Source organism: Arvicola amphibius, chromosome 4 (assembly GCF_903992535.2).
Source record: "Arvicola amphibius chromosome 4, mArvAmp1.2, whole genome shotgun sequence".
Lineage (NCBI taxonomy): Eukaryota > Metazoa > Chordata > Mammalia > Rodentia > Cricetidae > Arvicola > Arvicola amphibius.
Window position 1 is genome coordinate 134,171,428 of NC_052050.1, and position 23,335 is coordinate 134,194,762.

The 23,335-nt window shown below is 39.8% G+C and overlaps 1 protein-coding gene across 1 annotated transcript in view; it reads right to left on the reverse strand.

Annotated features, from left to right (window-relative positions):
- Tusc3 (tumor suppressor candidate 3) overlaps window positions 1-23,335 on the reverse strand; it is a 162,314-nt gene that overhangs the window by 29,017 nt on the left and 109,962 nt on the right. Inside the window, exon 6 of the mRNA XM_038327288.1 lies at window positions 21,956-22,045. Within this exon, the coding sequence (XP_038183216.1) occupies window positions 21,956-22,045 (90 nt within the window). The remainder of the gene's footprint in view (window positions 1-21,955; window positions 22,046-23,335) is intronic.

Genomic DNA, 23,335 nt, shown 5'->3' on the forward strand with positions numbered 1-23,335 from the left:
CATCTGTCTCTGGGCTTTTTTCCTCTCATTTTTTTTTTATTAAAAAATTCCATCTCCTCCCCTCTTCCTCCCCCTTCCCTCCCCTCCCTTCCACCCATACCCCCACTCCCTCCCTCTCCAAGCAAAAGAGCCATCAGGGTTCCCTTCACTATGTTAAGTCCAAGGTCTTCCCAGCTCCCCCTAAGTCCAGGAAGGTGAGCAACCAAACTGACAAGGCTCACAGTGAGCCCGTCCATGCTGTAGAGCTCATGTTCACTGCCGTTGTCCTTGGTTTCTCAGTCCTCCTCCACCGTCAGCCACATTCAGAGAGTCCGGTTTGGTCGCCTGTTCTATCAGTCCCATTCCAACTGGACTTGGTGGTATATCTTAATTAAGGGAACCATTCTAGGGTTGGCAGAGACTTGATTCTAGAGGGGTTCCCAGGTGTCCAGGAAGACGCCCCCAGCTAGGTCCTTGGGCAGCTGAGGAGAGGGAGCCATAAATGTCCAGATCCTATTGCCATACTCATGAATATCTTGCATATCACCATAGAACCTTCACCTGGTGTTGGATGGAGAAAATGACAGAGCCCCACATAGGAGCACTGGACTGAGCTCCCGAGGTCCTGATGAGGAGCAAAAGGAGGGAGATCATGAGCAAGGAAGTCAGGACCATGAGGGGTGCGTTCACCCATTGAGACGGTTTCTCTGGCCTTTTATTATTTGTGCTGCATCTATAACCTCAGTGAAGGGAAGCAGAATCTTGCTTACTGACACTTACTGACCTTAGACCTCAAGATTCCAGCCTCTGTTCAAAAGAATTTATGTTGCTGAAACACCAGCAAGTACTCCTTTGTTACTGTAATCCAAAGTACACTAATACACGTGCAGCTGGCAAAAATCTAGTATTCCTTTTCTAGAAATATATTAATTGATGACACTAATGACTAAAATTATTTTTGCTAGCTTCCAGGACAGTAATGTTAATGTTCGACTTTCCCTTTAAAAGCATTCATATTGACTACGCCTGGATGTACGTACAGGTGAACACAAAACACCTGAGACTGGGAAATAAAACTGACAAAGTGAAAGAACAAAGGGACACTTTTACTACTTAAGGTTTAGGTGGTTGTTTTAAACTTTTACATAACACACACACACACACACACACACACACACACAGAGAGAGAGAGAGACCATAGAAACAATTATTTGGGGATAAGTTGATCTTAACTGAAAAATGGGAAGATGGACTGAAGTATGCAGTAACAAACTTCAAGAACAAACACGGAATGAACTGAAATCTTTACTTTCTCTAATATTTCACAAAAGCCAGTAAAGAAGACAACAGAGTTTAACAGTATGCGGGATGAGCAGGAAGGGAGGTTGAAATAGGGGGCAGAAGCTTTGGAGAAAGAATCTTAAGATTCAGTTAGTATCCATCTGAGAATGTTTTAGAAAAAACAAGAGGACAATAAGAGAAATGTAAACAACAGGTCAGGGCTGAAGATGAGAAGAGACTAAGAGCAAACAAGACTGCACTGGAGAGCTCTACCTTTCAAGTGTATGGCCTGCTGTTGGGAAGTTACAGGATCTGATGAGTGTCAGGGGGCTTCCAAATGGGTGTGTACAGTGGAAAGACAGGCACCCAATTTAAGGGGAAAATATTAACACAGAGACAGCATGCTAAAAGTATAAACCTACGGGTCTCAAACAAAGGGGAAGATCTGTTTACGTGAGGACATTAGAACGTATTAGAAATCTTTTTTTTTTTTCCTTTGAGGGAAATGCATGTGCGTTTAATCTGAAGTTTCTAAAGAAATCAGCAAGCATGTGGACAGAAATGCAAAACTCCATTCCCTTCTAATAATGCTTTACACTGAGAAAAGCAAGTGCTTCTCTTTTGAGAGAAACGCATAGGCGTTTCTCAGGAAAGCTTCTATAGAATTATGTACACTTTCTTTTTTTTTTTTCTAATTTTTTCTTGTATATTTAAAAATTTCCATCTCCTCCCCTCCTCCTCCCCCTCCCTCCCCTCCTCCTCCCCCTTTCCTCCTCTCCTTCTTCCCCTTCCCTCCCCTCCCCTCCACCCATACCTCCCCTCCCTCCCTCTCAAGGCCAAGGAGCCATCAGGGTTCCCTACTCTATGCTAAGACCAAGGTCCTCCCAACTCCCCCCAGGTCCAGGAAGGTGATCGACCAAGCTGAGAAGGCTCCCACAGAGCCCGTCCATGCAGAAGAATCAGAGCCCAGCGCCATTGTCCTTTGCTTCTCAGTCAGCCCCCGCTGTTGGCCACATTCAGAGAGACGGGTTTGGTCGCATGATCCATCAGTCCCTTTCCAACTGGAGTTGGTGATCTCCCATTAGTTCTGTCCCACCGTCTCCATGGGTGAACGCACCCCTCACGTTCCTGACTTTCTCCCTCATGTTCTCTCTCCTTCTGCTCCTCATCAGGACCTTGGGTGCTCAGTCCAGTGCTCCAATGTGGGGCTCAGTCATTTTCCCCATCTATCGCCAGATGGAGGTTCCCTCACGGTCCTGACTTTCTTTCTCATGTTCTCTCTCCTTCTGCTCCTCTACCCTTTAAGAACCCTGGATCATATTTTTCAAATAAGTTATTAGGTGATTCATTCAGATAGTACATAGCTCAATCACACTTTCTAATGTGAGTACAAATGATATAACATATATATTATTCAATCCTAAGCAATACAAAGAAACTTCAAATCAACTTATTTTTTCTCTAGAAAGGCTGAACAATTTTCATATAACATTAAATGGAATTCATATATCATCTGTTGGCTGCTGTCATGTTTTTTTTAAGTTCATAAAATTAGCTTCTCATTTTTTTCTTTCAGTTCCCTATTATTTCAAAACATGACTATAGTAAACTGGGAAAAGAGAAGTATACTTTTTACTATATTTTCATAGTAGAATCAGTTCAATTCCTACTGAAATTTTTCAAATGAAAAACTCCTTCAATATATAGGTAAATGTCTGTGAGCAGCATTATATTTATTGATATAAACCAAGGGAAATTATAGAGTTCACGTAAGGATACATTTTATTTTTCAGACAGGCTGTCCCGTCTTTAGGAATGCCTATTCTGTTACTTTGCCTGGAGAGTAGGTTAAAAAATGCCCCAAATTCATCGATATACAATAACTCGCAATGCGGTTTGATTTGGAAGAGGTGTAGGTGATGGTCAAGTATCCTCGTCAGGGACAGCAAAGGACACAGTGAAACAAAGAACTGGTATGCTGATGGAGGCAGAGACTGCGGTGGTATGCCAGCAAGTCAAAGAAAGCCAAGAACTTCAGACAACTGGCAGAAAATAGGGAAAGCACTGGTAATTTCCCCAAAACCTCCAGGAAAAGCCAACTTTGCCAGTCTACCTGCATTTGGATGTCTGGTTTCCTGACCTCTAAGCATTATACTACCTAGTGTATGGACAGTATACTTCATTATCCACTTGCAAAATCCCTATAGAAACGTAGGGGCCTGGGCTCTCGCATTTCTGTCTTCATATTCTGTACTTAAATGTAGAAAGCTGCCGTTCCAGGTCTGCTACCTCAGAAAGTATATCATCATCGCTTTCCACTCTAACACCATGAATGTATCATGCCCAGTATTGAGAGGGGTTGGTATAATAGATAATCAGCTATTATTTTCAGAATTAAAAAAAATAGGATTAAATATGACAATCTACACATCTTAGAAATTCTTACATGAATTCAGTTGATGAAAAGAATATTTGAAATGATCACTGAAGAACTGAAGAAACCAAAGCCTAACAACTTCAAACCAACAGCTGCATTTTCAATATATTTACAAAGATCACTGATAATATCTTGAGATAATTATTTTCTTTTTTTAAAAAAATATTTATTATGTATACAATATTCTGTCTGTGTGTAAGCCTGCAGGCCAGAGGAGGTCACCAGACCCTATTACAGATGGTTGTGAGCCACCATGTGGTTGCTGGGAATTGAACTCAGGACCTTTGGAAGAGCAGGCAATGCTCTTAACCTCTGAGCCATCTCTCCAGCCCCGGGATAATTATTTTCTAAATACCTGTAATTTATATTCAACTATCATTTCATTACTTTAACAGGTATTAGGAAAGTCACTGAATCTCAAATATAAGAATAATATCCAAAATTAGGCTATCTGAACATACTTTCGTATACTATTAAACCATAGCATTAGACTTTTAGACATAACATACTTAAAACCACAACAAACTAATTATTTGAGACAAGTATAGAGCCAACACCCTGAAAAGGCATATCTTAACTGTTTTTTATGTTGTTCTGTGGGCCTGAATCAATGCTTAAGCTTCCATATACATTTATTTCAAATTTTAAATTGCATAAATTAGGAAACAATGTTCAGTTGAACATATGGTGCCTTAGTACTTTAGTTTCCCATAACACTGAAACTGTCATAACCAAGTCCTATTCTTGTGCTTTCAAGAGTACAGTGTAGTTGTATTTCATGCACACAAATGGAAGTTATGTAATATTTACTATTGTATTCATATTTTATATTATAACCCTCATTTCAACATGAGCAATAAAAATTGTCTATTCTCTTTAAACAAAGATAACATTCTAATTTTTCCTATGTTATAATTTGAAGTGCCTGTACTGACAGCTGAAACTATTTTCCATTATACGCTTGAAGGAGAACACAGTCATCAAGAACTATTAGAAAGGGCTGGAGAGCTGTCTCAGTGGGAAAGAGCATTGTTGTCCTTGAAGAGGGAAACATTTGATTCCTAGCAGCCACATGGTGGCTTACAACTGCCTGCAACTCTAGTTTCAGGGGATCTGAGGCCCTCTTCTGACCTTTGTGGACATCAGGCATGTACATGGTGCACACACATACATGTATGCCAAATACTCATCCACACAAAATATGAAAATCTTTAGGATTTTTTTAAAAAGAAAGTTTAAAAGTCATTTAAGTAGCTAATTTAGAACCAGAAGTTCAGACTCTAAGAGGATGTCAGATTATTTAAGATTTTTTTTTGTATCATTTCCTGAGAACAGCAGTTCAAACCATGGTACTGTTCCTAAGAAACAAGATTTTCTTTTGCATGCATAACCGACTTACTATTAAAATGAGAACAATACTACTAGGCGAGAAGATGAAAATAAGCCAATATATCATTTGCATATGCTGTACCTATATGCCTACAGTGATCTTATGATCAACTGAAAATTCACTGGCACTGTGATACAGAGGGGAAATACTCATATGTCCGCACTACAACTGGGTGCAGTGAGAGACCCAGACAATAATTTCAGTAGACTTCATGTTCCAATTTAAGGCATTCACCCATCTATGATATCAGTGAGTTTAGAAACCAGACATTTGAATCTAACTTGATTATGAGTGCCATTGTGTCATAACATAGGAAGTGGGGTTTCTAGGTGGACTTCCCTAATAAGAAATAAGATTGAAGAATATGAAAGAGGTGATCCCAGCAGCAAGATAAGCTCCTCTCACATTAGCCATCCATGTGCCCTCATGCAACACCACTGGCACAGAGCAGTGGCTGCAGTAGAGATAAGCAAAGCTTATTTTCTAACACATAGCAAACAGCTATGCCTGAGAACACTTACATCCAGTCTTCTGAGAGACCATGTTAGCAACAGTCTAGTAAGAATTATTTTAAAGAAATCGGTTAGTTCTAACATTCCCAAAGATAGCTACCTAAAAATTTTCATTGAGTTGATATAAAAGGGGTTTATGAAAATTGCATATATTATATTATTTCTTGATAGCCAATTAATTTAGTAGAATACTATATTTCCTCTATTTTACCTTTAAATAGCTTCATTATACTGAGATGATAAAATGGTTTCATTAATAATGGTTTAAAATTGCAATAATTAAGCTTAGTGTGTACATGTGGAGGGGGTGTACATGCATGTATGCAGGTAACATGGCCTATGTGAAGGTAATGGGACAATATACAGAGTTCTTCCTTCCACCATTTGGGTCCTGGGGATTGAATTTAAGTTGTCAGGCTTGCTTTTGAGTATCATTTCCTTCTGAGCTATCAAGCAGACCCTTTTTATAGCAATAATTATGTCTGTACAGCATGTATTAGCATAACTTTTAAAGTATGTGATTAAAAAGTATCAATTTCACCATGCAGCTCTATTCAACTTAACAGGTGAAGAGGAAATTCAAGCACACACCTCCTTGTGTCACCAAAACCACATCACAGTAAGGAAGCATGTAAATGGGCCCTTTCTAATTGTCTGAGAAGAGATGGATCAGGAAAATATAAATATCAGTGGTACTGTAAAAAACAGCATGCAACTAAAATAAAGCCACAAGGATTCCAGGTAGACCTAGGAAATTATGTAACAAAAGATAGAATAATGACTTAAAAAATGGAAACAAAAGGGTGAAAGGCACCAGGTGTTATAAGACAGAAAAAAAGCTGATTTGAATGAATTGTTTTGTGATCAACTTGTTTTGTTAATTTAAGGAAATCACTTAATCCCACTAATACTCTGGATATCTGATATTAGTAAAGATTTCCATTCCCAAATCCTGTAGCAAAGTTGAATAATATAAGAACGAAAGGTGTGAGACTGTAACTACATAGCTCTGTAGGTAAAGACACTTTACGGCTGAAGACCTAAGTTCAAATCTCAAGCACTCTCAGAAAAGTCTAGCACATCTGCCAAAGTGTCTCAGATTCCAGGGAAATGGGAGGTGGAGACAAGATTCTCAGTAAGTTTGTGGACAGCTGGTCTGGTTTATGAGAAGGGAAGAGACCCTGTCTCAAACAAGGAGGAATGACAGGGGTTTGTATCCACATGCTGCCCTCTTGCTCTCATGTGCGCATGACCACATACACATACACGAAGTCAGGAGCGCTGAGAATACACATGCATACATTCATACACTCGTGGAATAATCCTCTTGTACACTGTAAAGATGTGTCACTTGGACTGGTTTAATAAAAAAGTAGATTGGCTGGTAGCCAGGCAGGAATTATAGGTGGGACAACCTGATGGGAAGAAAGGTGGAGTCAGAGGAGACACCAGCCAGCTAGCTGCCGAGGAAGAGGATGCACAGAAAATGAGGTAAGAAACCATGAGACATGTGGCAAAGCATACATAAGAAATATGGATGAATTTAATTTAAGAGTGAGCTAGTAAGAAGCCCGAGCTACCAGCCAAGCATTTATAACTTACTAAGTCTCCAACTCAGTTATTTGGAATGCTGCTGCTGGGTACATAGAAGGAACAGGAAACTGCCTGAATACAGGGTTGTCCCAAACTATTATTTTCAGCATTACTAGTAAAGTACACATACATTAAGAACACTAAAAATTCAAAATCAATAGTTACACTATAACCCAAAATACATGACATTTGAAGAAATTTCCATTTAGCCAAGAAAAAAGGTAAATGAAGGTGTAGTTTCTTTTACTTCTCTTTCCAAAACACTACAGGCTATATTGAATTAGGCTCAACCCAAATCTTTAAAGTTATGCCTGTACTAGTATCACCTGTTGTAGCACCCCGGGTGTTTCTTCTACAACCCTGGGTTTGCGGAGTTTAGAAGGTACTTTCTTCTCTACTATGAATGTGCCCCACAAATATATGGAGATATAGTAGTCACTTGGGAGAATCTACATGCGGGAACTCAATCATAATGTTGACATTCTAGTTAAATAATGGTGGCAAAGTTTCAGGGTTGCCAGTTTTGAAGAACTGTGTTCAGTTTCAGGAGCAATAGAGGGTTTATTTCTCCCTGACTAAATTAATTACCAAGCACAGGACTCCCTTAGTAGAGATTTCTAATAGCTACCTATGAATTTGCTGATAGCTTTTCAAGTATAGTTCTGAAGCCACTAGGTCTTTAGTAGATGATTACTTCAGAGGATGGTTACCGGTTCTATGGTACTGAAGTCTTCTTGTCACTTATACACATTTCTCCACTCACTTTCAGACACTGCACACATGCACACACACATGTACACACACACTTTCCAACACAGAGCTTTCTATAGCTGTGCTGACTGTCTCATGAGGAAGGAAGTTATCTACCATCTCAATGTCTGAGGTGGATCACCATTACTGCTTAACAAGGGAAGTTGTATATGTGTTTTGTAAATAAAGTCTGATTTTTGGTAGCATAGAGATTCCTACCATCTATGAAATGTATTTTTAAAAAGCTGAAGGATGAATGCCAAAGTAGGCAAGTACAGCAAGTAAGCCCTGGGTGGTCTTGAGAACACGCTGCTGCTCCATAAATAATGGTTCTTCTCTTCTCACAACGGTGTTGTTATTCTGAAAAAACTCTGACAACCTGAAATCCATCAAGAACTTCCTGAATTATCACTGAGAACTGAGAGCATCTGTGTCAACATGACTTAATAGTTTGTTTAAGGAAATCTTTGCCTGACACAGATAAGAATATAAGCCAAAGAAATAACATTAGTGTTTGCTTCAGGAACTCTGTACAAATCAATTTAACATGAACAACAATCCACACACCTGGGTACATAGCTTACTGCCAGAGCCTTGCCTTACAGTATCCAGGAAACACAAACTGGAGTATCATAATCTTTTCCAAATCCTATCAGCTGCCTGCCTTGGCATGCCCACCAAGACCTCGTAAGCCCAGTTCCAAAGCTTACAAAGTGGGAAGATTCCCCTTCTCTCTGAAGCACCTCACAGCCCTTCTTCCTCAGTAAGTGCATCCCCAGGTTATCTGATGAGAGGGCAGTTCAAACACTGACATGCTCCTACATCTATCCTAAAATGTCAACTACTGCCCTCACTCCCAAACACCTGCAAAAGATGTTATACATTTCTTACATTCTTAACTACAGAATAATAAATATTTATGAAATTTCCTATAGAATATACAATTTTATATACAAGGATTTAAACAAGAGTCTAGCTTAAATCTTCTCATAAAAACGGTATAGTCAAGCATCGGTATATTTTGTATGTAATATAATATGTGAGCTCTTAGCTCCATGTTCTTTAAGACTCCTGCGTTTATGTCACACAATCGCATTTCTTCCTAGAAACCATATGGTCCACCAGTTTAATTACTGGTTAATAGATTAAGTTCTAAAATCATGGGTCACCTTCAGCAATATTAAAACACTAAGTTTATTAAAAATGCTGCATGATATGCAAGATATTCATGAGTATGGCAATAGGATCTGGACATTTATGGCTCCCTCTCCTCGATGGGCTTGGTCTCTTCAGCATGGACGGGCTCACTGTGAGCCTTGTCAGCTTGGTTGCTCACCTTCCTGGATTTAGGGGGAGTTGGGAGGACCTTGGACTTAACATAGTGAAGGGAACCCTGATGGCTCTTTGACCTGGAAAGGGTGGGAGTGGGGGTATGGGTGGAAGGGAGGAGAGGGAAGGGGGAGGAGGAGGGGAGGAGATGGAAATCTTTAATAAAAAAATGAGAAAAAATGCTGCATGACTATAACTAGAAATACCTGACTTGGAGTCACACTTCCATGTTGCATTATTTATGACACTCTTGTTCCTAGAGACCATCTTTGTCCTAGTATTTGCAGGCAACATTTTGTTTTCTTGTAATTATTGAGTATGGACAAGGACAGTGTAAGATCTGAGTGCACAACTAGACTGCAGTTACAAATGGGTCCCCGAGAAAGAACAGAACAGTGTGAAACAATCTTACAGAAGGACAGATGCATTTTTAAAGATGGATAGTTACATTCTGAATACATAACCCAATATTTACTAAGTATATAAACTGAAATATAATATATATAAACAATATATAGTTATTACATATTTTAAAAGTTTCCATTACTGGGAAAATGACTTTTCATTCTTTCAGTGGAAAGGACAATACATAATTTTGACTAACATTCTCGGCCCGCGACAGAATTTTACACGGCTTGATGTAGGACACTGCCATTTTCTTTACTGAAGGAAATGTTCTTTCACAGCCACTCTTCCCTTTGCAAACCTGCAGTGCTTCAGCACCATTCCCGCTGCAGCTCTGCTGGTCATCTCCTACATGACTTGCTGTTGCGCCCAAGGCTGACTGTGCACACTGCACATGTCAACGGTGTTATCTGAAGAGTAGGCTGACTGATGGAGAAGAAATCAGTATTTCATAGACATTTAAACATGGCATGTCACATATTAACTACAGTTTGACACAAAGCCTCATTTAAGTCTCAACTGAGTATCTTAGCTAAATATCAAGCTTTCCAAATGGATGAAGTTTTAGGACATGCAACAATTTTAAACTATGATAGATAAATTGATTATGCAGGATCAATAGTTAATGTTTCAAAGGTAGAAACACTTTTGTAATAATAATCTATAAAGTCTGTGCAGTCAGTGTTCTACTAAGTAAACTGTAATATATGTAATGTCATTACTTTCCCAGACTATTCCTAAAAGAATTTAAAAAATTAATCAAAATTGCTTCCTGCTGTCATGGGGGCAATATCCTCTGAATGGAATCCTGCAAAAATTAAGTGGTGGTTAAGTTCCAAAATTACTGTATAGCATAGTTGCAAACAATTTCTGAGAAGTCAATGGGTTTTTTGTTTGCTTGTTTTTGTTTTTGTTTTCAAAGTTGTCCTTTGGAGTTCTGGCCAGAATATGAAAAGGTGCACCATTTCAGCTATCCCCAAAAAGGTTATCCATAGGGTTGGTAACACCGTTTAGGGGTTGTTATTATTACTTGTGTTAGACAAAGGGTTGGGGTGAAATATACGTTTGTTCAAAGAAAAGGGGGGGGCAGTAATAGTGGGTAATAAAGTGAATACTTGTGGGCTATTATTTATGGATAATTTACACTGGTAAATTTTTTGTATATTGATACAAGTTCAAATTGTATTTGTTACTTTTGTTTACATTATTTGTACATCTATACAAAGTTCTTTTGTCAGATTGTAAAAAATAATCAATCAAAAAATAAAGCAAAGTTCAAGGAAATTTGTAAATGCACAGGTAGAAAACTACCATAATGTGAACATTTTAAAAAAAGAATGAAATCTATCTAGTCTAGTTATTTTGGATGCATCTTTTGACATATTTTTTTACTCAAGAGGAGAATAATTACAGCCTCATGAGGAGAATTACAAAGATGTATTCTGGCATAGTGATCAAGGTATTTTTACTTCATTAGTGGACATGATTATGAAAAGATATATGGTAAACTAAAGAGTTATAGCAAGCAAGATAATACCACTCAGAATAATAATATTCTCTCAAGAAAAACAAGTAACTTTCACAAAAAAGTTGTATGTGACCTGTGTTAGAAAAAGAAGAGCTCAGAGAATGAAGGAGGAAAGCCATTACAAAACCACAGCACATAAGGAAAGAAAACATGTAACGCGTTTATTGGGAACAAGAATTAAATACAATATACTACTGACTTATTCCTCTATCTCATGGATTCTTAATTACTTGGTTATTTGAACATAATGATAATAATGGTTTGATATTTGAAAGAAGAAGGGAGCAAGTGGTGGGATGACAGAACCTGAGAGAAATCTATTGACACATGAATTTTGTTCAGTATTCTTTAAATGTGAATTTTTCCCAGTGCACACCTATTTATTCCCACAGTAGCATTATTTTAAAATTCTAATCATATATAAACCAAGCCTATTTTTGCCTATAGGATAAGCAAATTGTGTTGCTTTTCATAGTTATTTGAATAGAAGGCAGTTAACAAATATTTTTGTTTTGATAATATGTGTAGCATATAATATGAAGCTAAAGTTTACAGAAGTCCTTAGGCATATAGAACACTAAAATTATATTATAGCAAGTATTTAAAACTTACTCTAAGTTTTCATTTTAATATAAACAGAAGTAACATAGATAATGTGAATACTAAAGTGATTGGTTTTGAATGTTTATTTACTTCAGATTTCATAGGTGGCGCACGCCTTTAATCCCAGCACTCGGGAGGCAGAGGCAGGCGGATCTCTGTGAGTTCAAGGCCAGCCTGGTCTACAAGAGCTAGTTCCAGGACAGGCTCTAAAAAAAAAAAGCTGCAGAGAAACCCTGTCTCGAAAAACCAAAAAAAAAAAAAAAAAAAAAAAAAAGAAATGTCAAATGGTATTATAAATGGTATTATACTTGGTAGCATTCATAGATTAATGTCAATTAGTAAAGTTTATAGGTCTTATTCTTAAATTTAATTATACACATTTAGAATGCTTTTCCTAGATTTCAAATTATATGCCAAGGCCTGCTAGGGAGGCAATGCAGTCAAAAGTAACAGGCAATATAGGGAAGTAGGTGCAAAAGATCAGACAGATATGGAGTTGACATAACAACCCTGCAGCAGAGTAAGAAGCAAGCTTCTACAGATGAGACTCTCCCCTGACACAGAACCCTACGCGATTCCACTCTAGTTTATGAGGTATCACAGTGAAGCTGTACCAAACATTACATCTGACATTAGTGACGTCTCAAAAAATGTTCACTGCACTGAAAAGTAATGGGATGAATCAACCAGGCCAGAAAGAAACCTGGTTCTAATCCCTAATATAAATGTTCTGCCCATCTTTTGTACACTAATTATATTGATCTTCCTGGCCTCTATTACTTTTTTTTTTTTTTTTTGGTTTTTCGAGACAGGGTTTCTCTGTAGCTTTGGAGCCTGTCCTGGAACTAGCTCTTGTAGACCAGGCTGGTCTCGAACTCACAGAGATCCGCCTGCCTCTGCCTCCCGAGTGCTGGGATTAAAGGCGTGCGCCACCGCCGCCCGGCTCTATTACTTTTTAATAAAGATAAGATCAACATTTTTGTTGTAGATGATACTGAACAGCATTGGTAAACATCTCTACTCAAAATATCACAACAGTAATTTCAGTACATACAAACTCTAACTTATAGTTGGAGATGGGATTACACAACTATTAAGACATCCAGAGATCTGCCATGAGTATAACCTGAAGCATAAAAATGATGCATGGTGATAGATATGGATCCATACTCATTCTTCCACATGTTGACATCCAGTTATGCCAGCACCATTTGTTGAAGATGCTTTGCCTGACATGGGGCTGGCGAAGATCCTTTCCCACTCTGTAGGCTGTCGTTTTGTCTTGTTGACTGTGTCCTTTGCTTTACAGAAGCTTCTCAGTTTCAGGAGGTCCCATTTATTTATTTTTGCTCTTAGTGCCTGTGCTACTGGGGTTATATTTCTCTTCTATCAGCTTCAGTGTGATCAGATTTATATTGAGGTTTTTAATCCATTTGACTTGCGTTTTGTGCATGGGATAGACATGTAGGCAGAACACGTGGAATATCCATAAGTCAACTGCAAAGCAGTGACAAAACCTGGACTACGCATGAGCAACAGCAGCCGTCCCAGGCAACAGCTCACATCTAAATCTTAAAAGCAACAATATATTTGTTTACAGTGGGAACAATAACCTAAATATAAACTTTACTGCTTTTTATGCATTTTTCTTTAAGATGACTATCAACAGAAAGGTTTTGTGGCCCATATAACTATGAGTTTTATAGCTTCCCTTTAGCTACACAGTAATGATCACTTCCGTGATGGCTTTCATGCTGTTAAGTGGATCATTAGTGCTTGACTTGTGCAATTACAGAGCATCTTAACAGTGACAAACAAACTCGCAATCAGCTCAGCACTCTCCTCCTGAACTATTAATTCTCTTACATTCCTCATATCGTTTACATTGAAGTAGAACTTTGTTAATAGTTTCAGCTTTTTAAAGTACGTGTTATTTCACAATTAATATGTCATAATATGAAGAAAAACACTGTACTACAGATAGCTTTTATGTATAAAGCATTGAAATCAAATGAAAAAATCAAAACAAATCGCAAATGTTATTTTATTTTTATTAAGCTTGTTTTGTCCACTCTAGTTAGTCTAGTTAGAAGTTTATGTGACTAAAGACAGAATAAGAAGTTCAGAACTGACACATCATCTATCAATTACCTGTACTTACTTCATATTACATACTGCTTTATTATTTAAGTGTGTGTGCACATACATGTGTGTGTGTGTGTGTGTGTGTGTGTGTTCCAGTGAGAAACCACTCCACACATATAGAGATTTAAAAACAAACAAACAAAAAACCCCAACAACCTAATAATAGCACTTGACTGGTCCTGGCTAATGCACACAGAAAACCAGCCTTAAACAGACCATTTTACCAGCATCTACAGGCTTACACATTCTACACAAACGATCATCAACACATCTCTTTCAGGTCCAGGCCCCCGGTTATACTATGGACAACTAAAACAGAGATTGGAGACTGCAAGTCTACCCACATGGGCTGATGATATTGTCAAAATTACTTCTTAAGCACAGCAGTATAGTGCTTTTCAGATGGTTGTTACCCAGGCTCAGCTTGTCCACCTTGGAGACTTATGATTCTCCTGATGAAGGCTTAATGGCAGACCTGACTTAATACTTAATGATGGTTGTTACAGGCTGTGGCCTGCTTGAGTTGCCCATGTTCTTTGAAATGGGATGAGTCTAATGTCTGGTGATAAGACAGGGTTGTTTCCTTTTGTTACGGGAATGGAGCCAAACCTGACAGCAGTCTTGCCGAACACTTATAGAAGTGGTGTCCCAGCAACTCTACACTTCAATTATCGTACAAACTTTTCTAACAAAGCTCACTGCTTAGCTCTGGTTCTAGCAGCAGCAGCAGCAGTAGCGTTCTTTTAGCTAAATTCTACTTTGTGTAACAATATTTCCAATGCAAGTTTATTTGTAGAGCCTTGAAAGCCTCAATTTTATGACTGTAAGTTCCTCCTGCAGCAAGACAGCATGTATAATATACTCTACTGATGGCCCCACGTCACAAGCAGTTATTACCAGTGTCTCCACAAGTTTGCACTGGTGAGTGCAAGGGAAACGGGAAGGCAGAGCTTAGAGGACTGGACACCGATTATGAAGAGCAGAGTTCGAACAGAAATCCTACAAACTGTGAATGATAAAAGTTCCATAAGACAAGAAATTTTCCATCTGCATAAAAACATTGACATGTGAAATAAATAAAATTATAACAGAGATAGATCTTGTATACACCTTTAATACTTTTCTCTGCAGGATTATTTATAAGACATGATAGTTTCTTTAAAGCAAAGAACTCATCATGATAGATACTTTTAAGTATTATTTAGCTAGTTTTTTTCAGGGCATACTAACTTATTAAGATGAAGCTCTTGTTGTATGATTGGGCATCTCTTGGGTAGATTCCCAATAGTGGAATTGCTGGGTCCTGGGGTAGGTTGATCCCGAATTTCCTGAGAAACCGCCACACTGCTTTCCAAAGTGGTTGCACAAGTTTGCATTCCCACCAGCAATGGATGAGTGTGCCCCTTACCCCACAACCTCTCCAGCAAAGGTTATTATTGGTGTTTTGGATTTTAGCCAATCTGACAGGTGTAAGATGATATCTCAAAGTTGTTTTGATTTGCATTTCCCTGATAGCTAGGGAGGTTTCCAGGGAGACGCCCCCAGTTAGTTCCTTGGGCAGCTGAGGAGAGGGAGCCTGAAAAGGCCAGTTCCTATAGCCATACTGATGAATTTCTTGCATATCACCATAGAACCTCCACCTGACGATAGATGAAGAAAATGACAGAGCCCCACCTTGGAGCACCGGACTGAGCTCCCAAGGTCCTGATGAGGAGCAGAAGGAGAGAGAACATGAGAAAGAAAGTCAGGACCGTGAGGGAACCTCCAGCTGGCGACAGATGGGGAAGGTGGCTGAGCCCCACATTGGAGCACTGGACTGAGCTCCCAAGGTCCCGATGAGGAGCAGAAGGAGCGAGAACATGAGGGAGAAAGTCAGGAACGAGAGGGGTGCGTTCACTCATGGAGACGGTGGGACAGAACTAATGGGAGATCACCAACTCCAGTTGGAATGGGACTGATGGATCATGCGACCAAACCCGTCTCTCTGAGTGTGGCCAACAGCGGGGGCTGACTGAGAAGCAAAGGACAATGGCTCTGGGCTCTGATTGTTCTTCATGGACGGGCTCTGTGGGAGCCTTCTCAGCTTGGTCGATCACCTTCCTGGACCTGGGGGGAGTTGGGAGGACCTTGGTCTTAGCATAGAGTGGGGAACCCTGATGGCTCCTTGGCCTTGAGAGGGAGGGAGGGGAGGTATGGGTGGAGGGGAGGGGAGGGAAGGGGGAGAAGGAGGGGAGAGAAAGGGGAGAAGGAGGGGAGGGAGGGGGGAGGAGGAGGGAAGGAGATGGAAATTTTTAAATATAAAAAAAAATAAACCATGAGAAAAAAAAAAAAAAAAAAAAAAAAAAAAAAAAGAAAAAAAAAAAAAGATGAAGCTCTATTTTTTTCTCATCCTATTCGCTTTTTTTTTTTTTTTTTTTTTTTTTTTTTGGTTTTTCAAGACAGGGTTTCTCTGCAGCTTTTTTAGAGCCTGTCCTGGACCTAGCACTTGTAGACCAGGCTGGCCTCGAACTCACAGAGATCCGCCTGCCTCTGCCTCCCGAGTGCTGGGATTAAAGGCGTGCGCCACCACCACCCGGCCCTATTCGCTTTTATTTGGAATCTGAAGGGCTGAAGGAATTACTGTTTATGAAGCCACTGACATGTACAACCCCAGTCCCTCACTGCCCCCAGAACCTGTTCCTCTGTCTGCTTGGACTTCTTTTGATGAAGTTCAGCAGTGCCAGGAAGCAATGCTTTAGCAGGGGACAAGCACACAACAAATGACTGACAGGAGAACTCGCACCTCTCCCAAAGGGCTCCAAACACACCCGAGGGATGACTCGCAGACAGGCACCAAGAGCCAGCGGCTCACAGGAAGAACTAACCTGGTAGGAGAACATTTTCAGCTATGCTTCCTTTGTAGACTCGGCCACTTAATTCTGTTGTCTTCACCTCCAATGTGAACTATTTTCTACTAAGTCACTCTGGCACTTTTAAATGTGTGTGCACAGCTGCTCCCCACAGGCACTCTCCTGGGGGCCTCTAGCTTGTCCGGCTACTCCCTCCTTCATTACACCGAGAATGAACCTTCTGCAGGCCAGTATCTGGTGAGGGTCTGGCATCATCTGGCATCCTTCCCTCCTTGTTCCATAGCTCTGCTGTTCAGCAGGTCTATACTGCTTTTAAAAAAGTCAAGCACCATACTTTCTCAGACCGACAGGGGAACTTTTCCATTTAACAATCATACAGTGTAGAATTGGTCATTTTCCTATATATGGCTACAGTTTGTATTATGGGACATTGAGCGGTGGCGTGTCCTTAAGCTAGCTGGCATGAGAGCTGCCACTGCAGTTATAACAGCCATAGATACACCTGATCATTCGAAAAACCAGGCTAGGCTGCAAGACTTGACATCTGCAGTCTAGACATCTGTTCACGAAATGATTTCTGCCAGGACAGTGAAGTCCAGCATACAGTCCTTCACCTGTTCCCAGAGTTCCACACATTGAGGACAAGTTACACCCTGATGATGGTCAGCTACTACTTCAGATTCCAGACTCACCAGCTGGGGAATACCTAGCGTGAACGGTCAGTGTACGATTCTGAACATCCCTTAGTGGTACTACATGGAAAGACTGCTGTTTATGCTGGGATCTTCTAGAAGGCTAATGTATTAGTTCCTAGCGTCACAAATACAACAGCCTATGAAAGCAGGAAGACAGCACAAGACATGGCATGTGAACTCAAAATACTCTATGGAATAACAGATAGAAATACACTGTTGAAAACACCAATTAAATTTTGATAAGTTTGTAATCCACACATTTTAAAACATTTCTATAAAGCTTACTTTGTTTTGTTTTGTTTTCTCGAGATGGGGTTTCTCTGTAGCTTTGGAGCCTGTCCTGGAACTTGCTCATTAGACCAGGTTGGCCTTGAACTCAATCCACATGCCTCTGCTTCCAGAGTGCTGGGATTAATGGCGTGCACCACCCCTTTCCTTGTAATCAATGTTTTTAAACGAAAAGTTCATAATTTGTAAATTTATACTTAGATGTATTCTCACTATGTGTTACATAGATTAAAATATGCAGCAGAAGCCACCAAAAGACTTACCGTAGTTCCTCCACCCAGCATGGAAGCTGCTGCTCTTTTAAGGACTAACATATATTAGCTTTTGAGCATCAATAACTAAAATCTGAACACGGATACATTTCCTTGTTAGCCTTACTTTACATGGTAGAGACATGACTTTATTGTTACATGTAAAAGGAGCTTTGCTGTAGAGGCCCTACTGTCTCATCCTGCAGTTTCCTTATTTATTTTTCTGCGAGACCTTTCAGTGGTTGTTAAGGGTATTAAGAACGGAGTTATTATTATTATTGTACATCTGCAAGACATGCACGTGTGTAAAGCTACAGTTTAAAAACACACGGCCATGGAGTATGAGTGTGATCGGTATTGCTCCCTAATTTCAACCTTCCAAACAAACACAAGCGCTAATATCCCACCTGGGGAAACTCTGATGGTATCAGTCCTACTTATTTTGGTGAATGTAGGTGAGTACCCAATCACAGTTCTAATAGTTACACAATGGACAACTCACTAAGATGAATTCATTCATGTTAATGGTCAATTGAAAAACTTTTTTAAAAAAAGAGAGAGAGGCGCCGGGCGGTGGTGGCGCACGCCTTTAATCCCAGCACTCGGGAGGCAGAGGCTGGCGGATCTCTGAGTTTGAGGCCAGCCTGGTCTACAAGAGCTAGTTCCAGGACAGCAGGACAGGCTCTAGAAACTACAGGGAAACCCTGTCTCGAAAAACCAAAGAGAGAGAGAGAGAGAGAGAGAGAGAGAGAGAGAGAGAGAGAGAGAGAGAGAGAGAGAGAGAGAGAGAGAGAGAGAGAGAGGGCACTTATTAGGCATTTTGGTCTGAGCAACACAGAAGTAACTGATATATGAAATTAGTACCAAGAATGTGTCGTTTCTCTGGCTGTACTGACTGCACATGCATGACTCTAGGCTTTTGGAGTGCATCAGTAAGAATGTGGAAATCTGAAGACATTAGGTAAAGGAACTCATAAAACACTGCTACCTCAACTAAACAGAAGACACTAGATTTCAGAAGACCAGAACTGACTAAACATAGACAGTAACTGTTCCTGATGTTCCAGGTGAGAGCGGATTCCATCACCACCTGGACTGGGGGCCAATATGTTACATTTTGTCAAAAAATTTGCCTATAAATTTTGAGTGAGAATAAATTTTAAAGTAGCAGACTAATGGATTTGCAGCACTTAAGCTTTGGAATGGTTATTTAAAAGTAAAGCAAAAACCTGGAAGCAAAAATCGGAGCAGAGAAATGTAAGATACATAAAATCTGATAGGAGTGCATTTTATATCAGGGGCAAAATAGTACAGGAAATAAAGAATCTGTAAACCTGATGTAAGGGAAACTCCCAAGAGTCTCCAAGGATGGCTCCAAATATGACTCCTGACAGGAAAGGAGGCACAACCTGAACTGGCCATAACCTGTGATCAGACTGGTGACTACCCCAAATGTCAGCAGAGAGCCTTCATCCAGAAACTGATTGAGGCAGATTCAGAGACTCAAGGCCAAACACTGGCTCAAGCTAGGAGAGTCCAGCTGAGAAGAGGGAGAAAGGACATCATAGGAAAACTCACAGAAATGGCTAGACTGCCTCATGGGAATTAACAGAGTCTGAACCAACAAGCAGGGAGCCTTCAGGAAACCACTTAGGTCCTGTCATACCCGTGTCAGTGGTGCAGCTTGGTCCATATGTGGGACTCCCAGCAAAGGAAGCAGGAGCTATCCCAGGTGCTTTGATTGGCTCTTGTGCATCTATTTCTCATGCTACATTGCCTTGCCCAGCCTGAATACAGGGGGAGGCACTTGATCTTAAGACAGTTTGATATGCCATACTTTGCTGGTACCCATGGGAGGTTTACCCCTTTTAAAGTGAATACAGGAGAAGGGAGGGAAGGTAGGCTGTGGTCAGAATGAAAAATAAATAAAAATTTAAGAAAGCATCTGTAATCTTTAAAGAGTAAAAGTAGCGTCAGTAAGGAGAAACTGTGCTGTCTACAATAGGACAGTAAAAAAAGCATCCTGAAGGCAAAACTCCATCCACTGAAAAAGCCAGGCTATAAAATGAAAAATCCATTTCAAAGACTTTCTTCATAAAGAAAGACCAGCAGGGCTGCTCTACTATCAGGGCCACTCAGCCAAATGTCTTCCTGCTCACGCTGCATAAGCACAGAGAGGACACAATAACTAGAGCCCAAGGAAGCCTAGATACTTGTGCGGATGGAAAGGGAACCTGGCACTGTTTATGTACGTTAGTTTTGCCTGTACAGGATTTACAGGGCTGGGAGGTTTGCACTCAGTTTTCTGAGAAAAGCTGACGACATTCCAGTAGGGAGTCCTTCATGAGTCAGTGCATGGAGATGTGAGCCAAAGACAGAATGGAGAACTCAGCATGGCAGAGATGCCAGACATATGAGAAACCAGCCAAAGTGGATGGTCCAAGAGAAAAAAACACACACGAACTGCAAGCAATAGGGTCATACATCTGAGAATGCCCAAGCTAGCTACACTTCACATGGCTTGATGGACAGATTTAATGTCAGCCTGCTAGTTTTTAGTTGTTCAAATTCTCCCATTCCTCCCTTTTGGAAAATTTACTCTGAGACATTGTATTTTACTTTTTTATGTTTTTAAATTTGGATAGGGCACACATTAGAGATTTCCTTGAATGTCCGTACAAACATGGTACTTCTAAATAGTCTAAGACGTACACCACCAGGGACTGCTGGTATTGGATGAATGCATCTTACGTTTAAAGATGATCTAAGACTCTGGATGGCAGAGGCTGAGAGCTGTGCTTAGATGTCTTCCATAGACTCAAGCTGTGAGCATGTATTCCCCAATTAGTGGCAGTCTTTTGAGAGGCTATCGATTTTTAACATGTGAGTGATTTGCTGGAAGACATCAGGTCACAAGAACCTTTGAGAGGTCCAACTGCCCCTACTCGGGGGCCTACTTTCTCTGTTTCCAGGTCTGCTACAGTGCACACAGACTCTGCCTGACGTTCCTGCTCTCATGGATTAGCATACCCTCAAATTGTGAGCCAGAGTATATCTTTCTTCCTTGAGATGTTTCTGCGGGGTGCGCTGGTCACAGCAATACAGGAGGAACTATAACTGGCTATACAGTGAAATGCTTACTCATGAGATCAAGAGGGAGCACCTGTGGAAAAAGAACTGCTCACAGGTACGGGTGGGATGCGGGGATAACTGCCAGCAGTCTGCTGACCTGAATGACAGCATTACGTAATCCAGTAAAAACCCTACTTTTCCAAAAGAACAAAAAAGAAAATGAGAAAATAAAGCAAATCTCTAAACATTTTTAAAACTCAGAAACCTAATATTAAGCTTGCAGGGGCGAGAGTGGCTATGCGAATCTAGTACAGTATTCCTTCCCCTAAATAAAAGGAACCCAGCAGGCCAAGTCATATAATTTGTAAGCTACTACTGATAGAAATTCCACTACTTATTTTTAATAATTCATAAATTTTACAAGGTTTTCAACCCTACTTTTAAGTAGCAAAGGTTTCTTAATACTCTAATATGATGTTGGAATTCTTAATGATATTTAACTTCTGAAGGTTAAACTTACTATTGATGGGACAGTAGATACTTGTTTAATTTTTCTCATGTTGTATTTCATGTTGTTGTCACAGTAATTTGCAAACCTGTAGAATACTGAAAATATATGTGTGCATTCTGGAATGGGGACAGTAATGTTTAGGATGAAAGCATCAAAGAAGTCTTTATCCTAAGTAATACATACTATGTATTTATGCATGTGTGTGTATGTGGGGCAGAAGTAGTAAATGAAAAAAGGTGTGGTTTGATGAAGAAAATGTGGTCTTACTAGAGGGTAATCATAGCTTCATTTAAGAGGGATCATGTTTATAGTATCGATTGACAGAAAACAAACTTACCACTTGTCCATTGTGTGGGTTCTTATGAGCATATGGAGGTCCACGGATATGATTCCACATCTGGCCAGACGTCATAGCAAAGACTATACACTGAAAACCAGGGTAGAATATTTCAATACATAAGCCAGGGAATGGCAGAATAATGCATTTAAAAAGTAACGCTCACCATTAAACTTCCATTTAAGAATCATGTTTCAGCTCCCACAGTAAAAAAAAAAAAAAAAAAGGAAAAAAATTTACTGTAAGATTCTGAGCATATTACTCATCCTATCTGCATCTTCAATTCCACAGCTATGAACCTAATTTCCCCCAAGAGACACAGTGATGTCTAAATGACAGAACATGTTATGCCCCTGGCAGGGTGACAACCTGAGAGCACTTGCCAAGCTGCCAGTCCAAAGAACAGCTGAGACAGAAGGCAGAGATAAAGAGCATGAGCCTCTCCATCTCCTAAACTTCCGTTGCACACTGGCTAAGGCTGTGCAAAGCTGATGGTCTTGGGTTACCATAGCTCCACCCCCACTACAACTTAGCTGCTTTTGGCAAAGTGCCCACACATATCTAAATCAGTAGAGATGGAAGCAGCTATGAAAAGATACATTCAAGAAGAACTTCTAGAGATTATCTTTGTACCTGTTGGCTCTATACCAGAAACGTTTATTTGGAATATATTCTTGACAGTAACAAAGCGTTAATGGAGGAGTTTTAGTGAACAAGAAGTAACAGATTGGTCATGATAATAGATATGTATGTGACTAATACTAAATATTATTTTAAAATTCATAAATTCAAAAACACCTCTAGAATAAAATGTGTGTCTGGGGTCACAATGTCCCCTTTGGCCCTGTGATCTCTGTCCTATTAGTCTTCACTTCAGCAGCGTCTCTGGAACTCACCTGTCTCGATGAGGGTAAATATAGCAATAAACAACTAGCCAGGTTTGTGTGGTTTGTTTTCTGTTTTTTTTTTTTGGACACGAAGAAGAGCAGGATGTGGCACATCTTTGGAGGACATAAAAACTCAGAGAACTAAGTTGGATTATGTGCAATAACTGCTTTTTGAACCAGAGTTTCAACAGAAAATGGTAAACTAGTTTGGAGATGTTAATCTGAATCTTCTACTCGCCTTGCTGAAAGTAACTCTGAAATTAATTTGGTCTTCTTAGAACCCAGAACTGACATGGGCAGAGCTGAGTAAAACATTTTCTGAAGCCAGATATTTACAAATATTTGTACAAAACTTAAGACTGTGTATTAGAATACCAGTTCTACTATAGGTAGGGAACATATTTAACCATCTAAAAGTACAGTTTATGAAGGAATTTTGTGAGGAAAATAAATTCTATATTTAATTCACATATTAGTGCCAGTGAATTTAGAG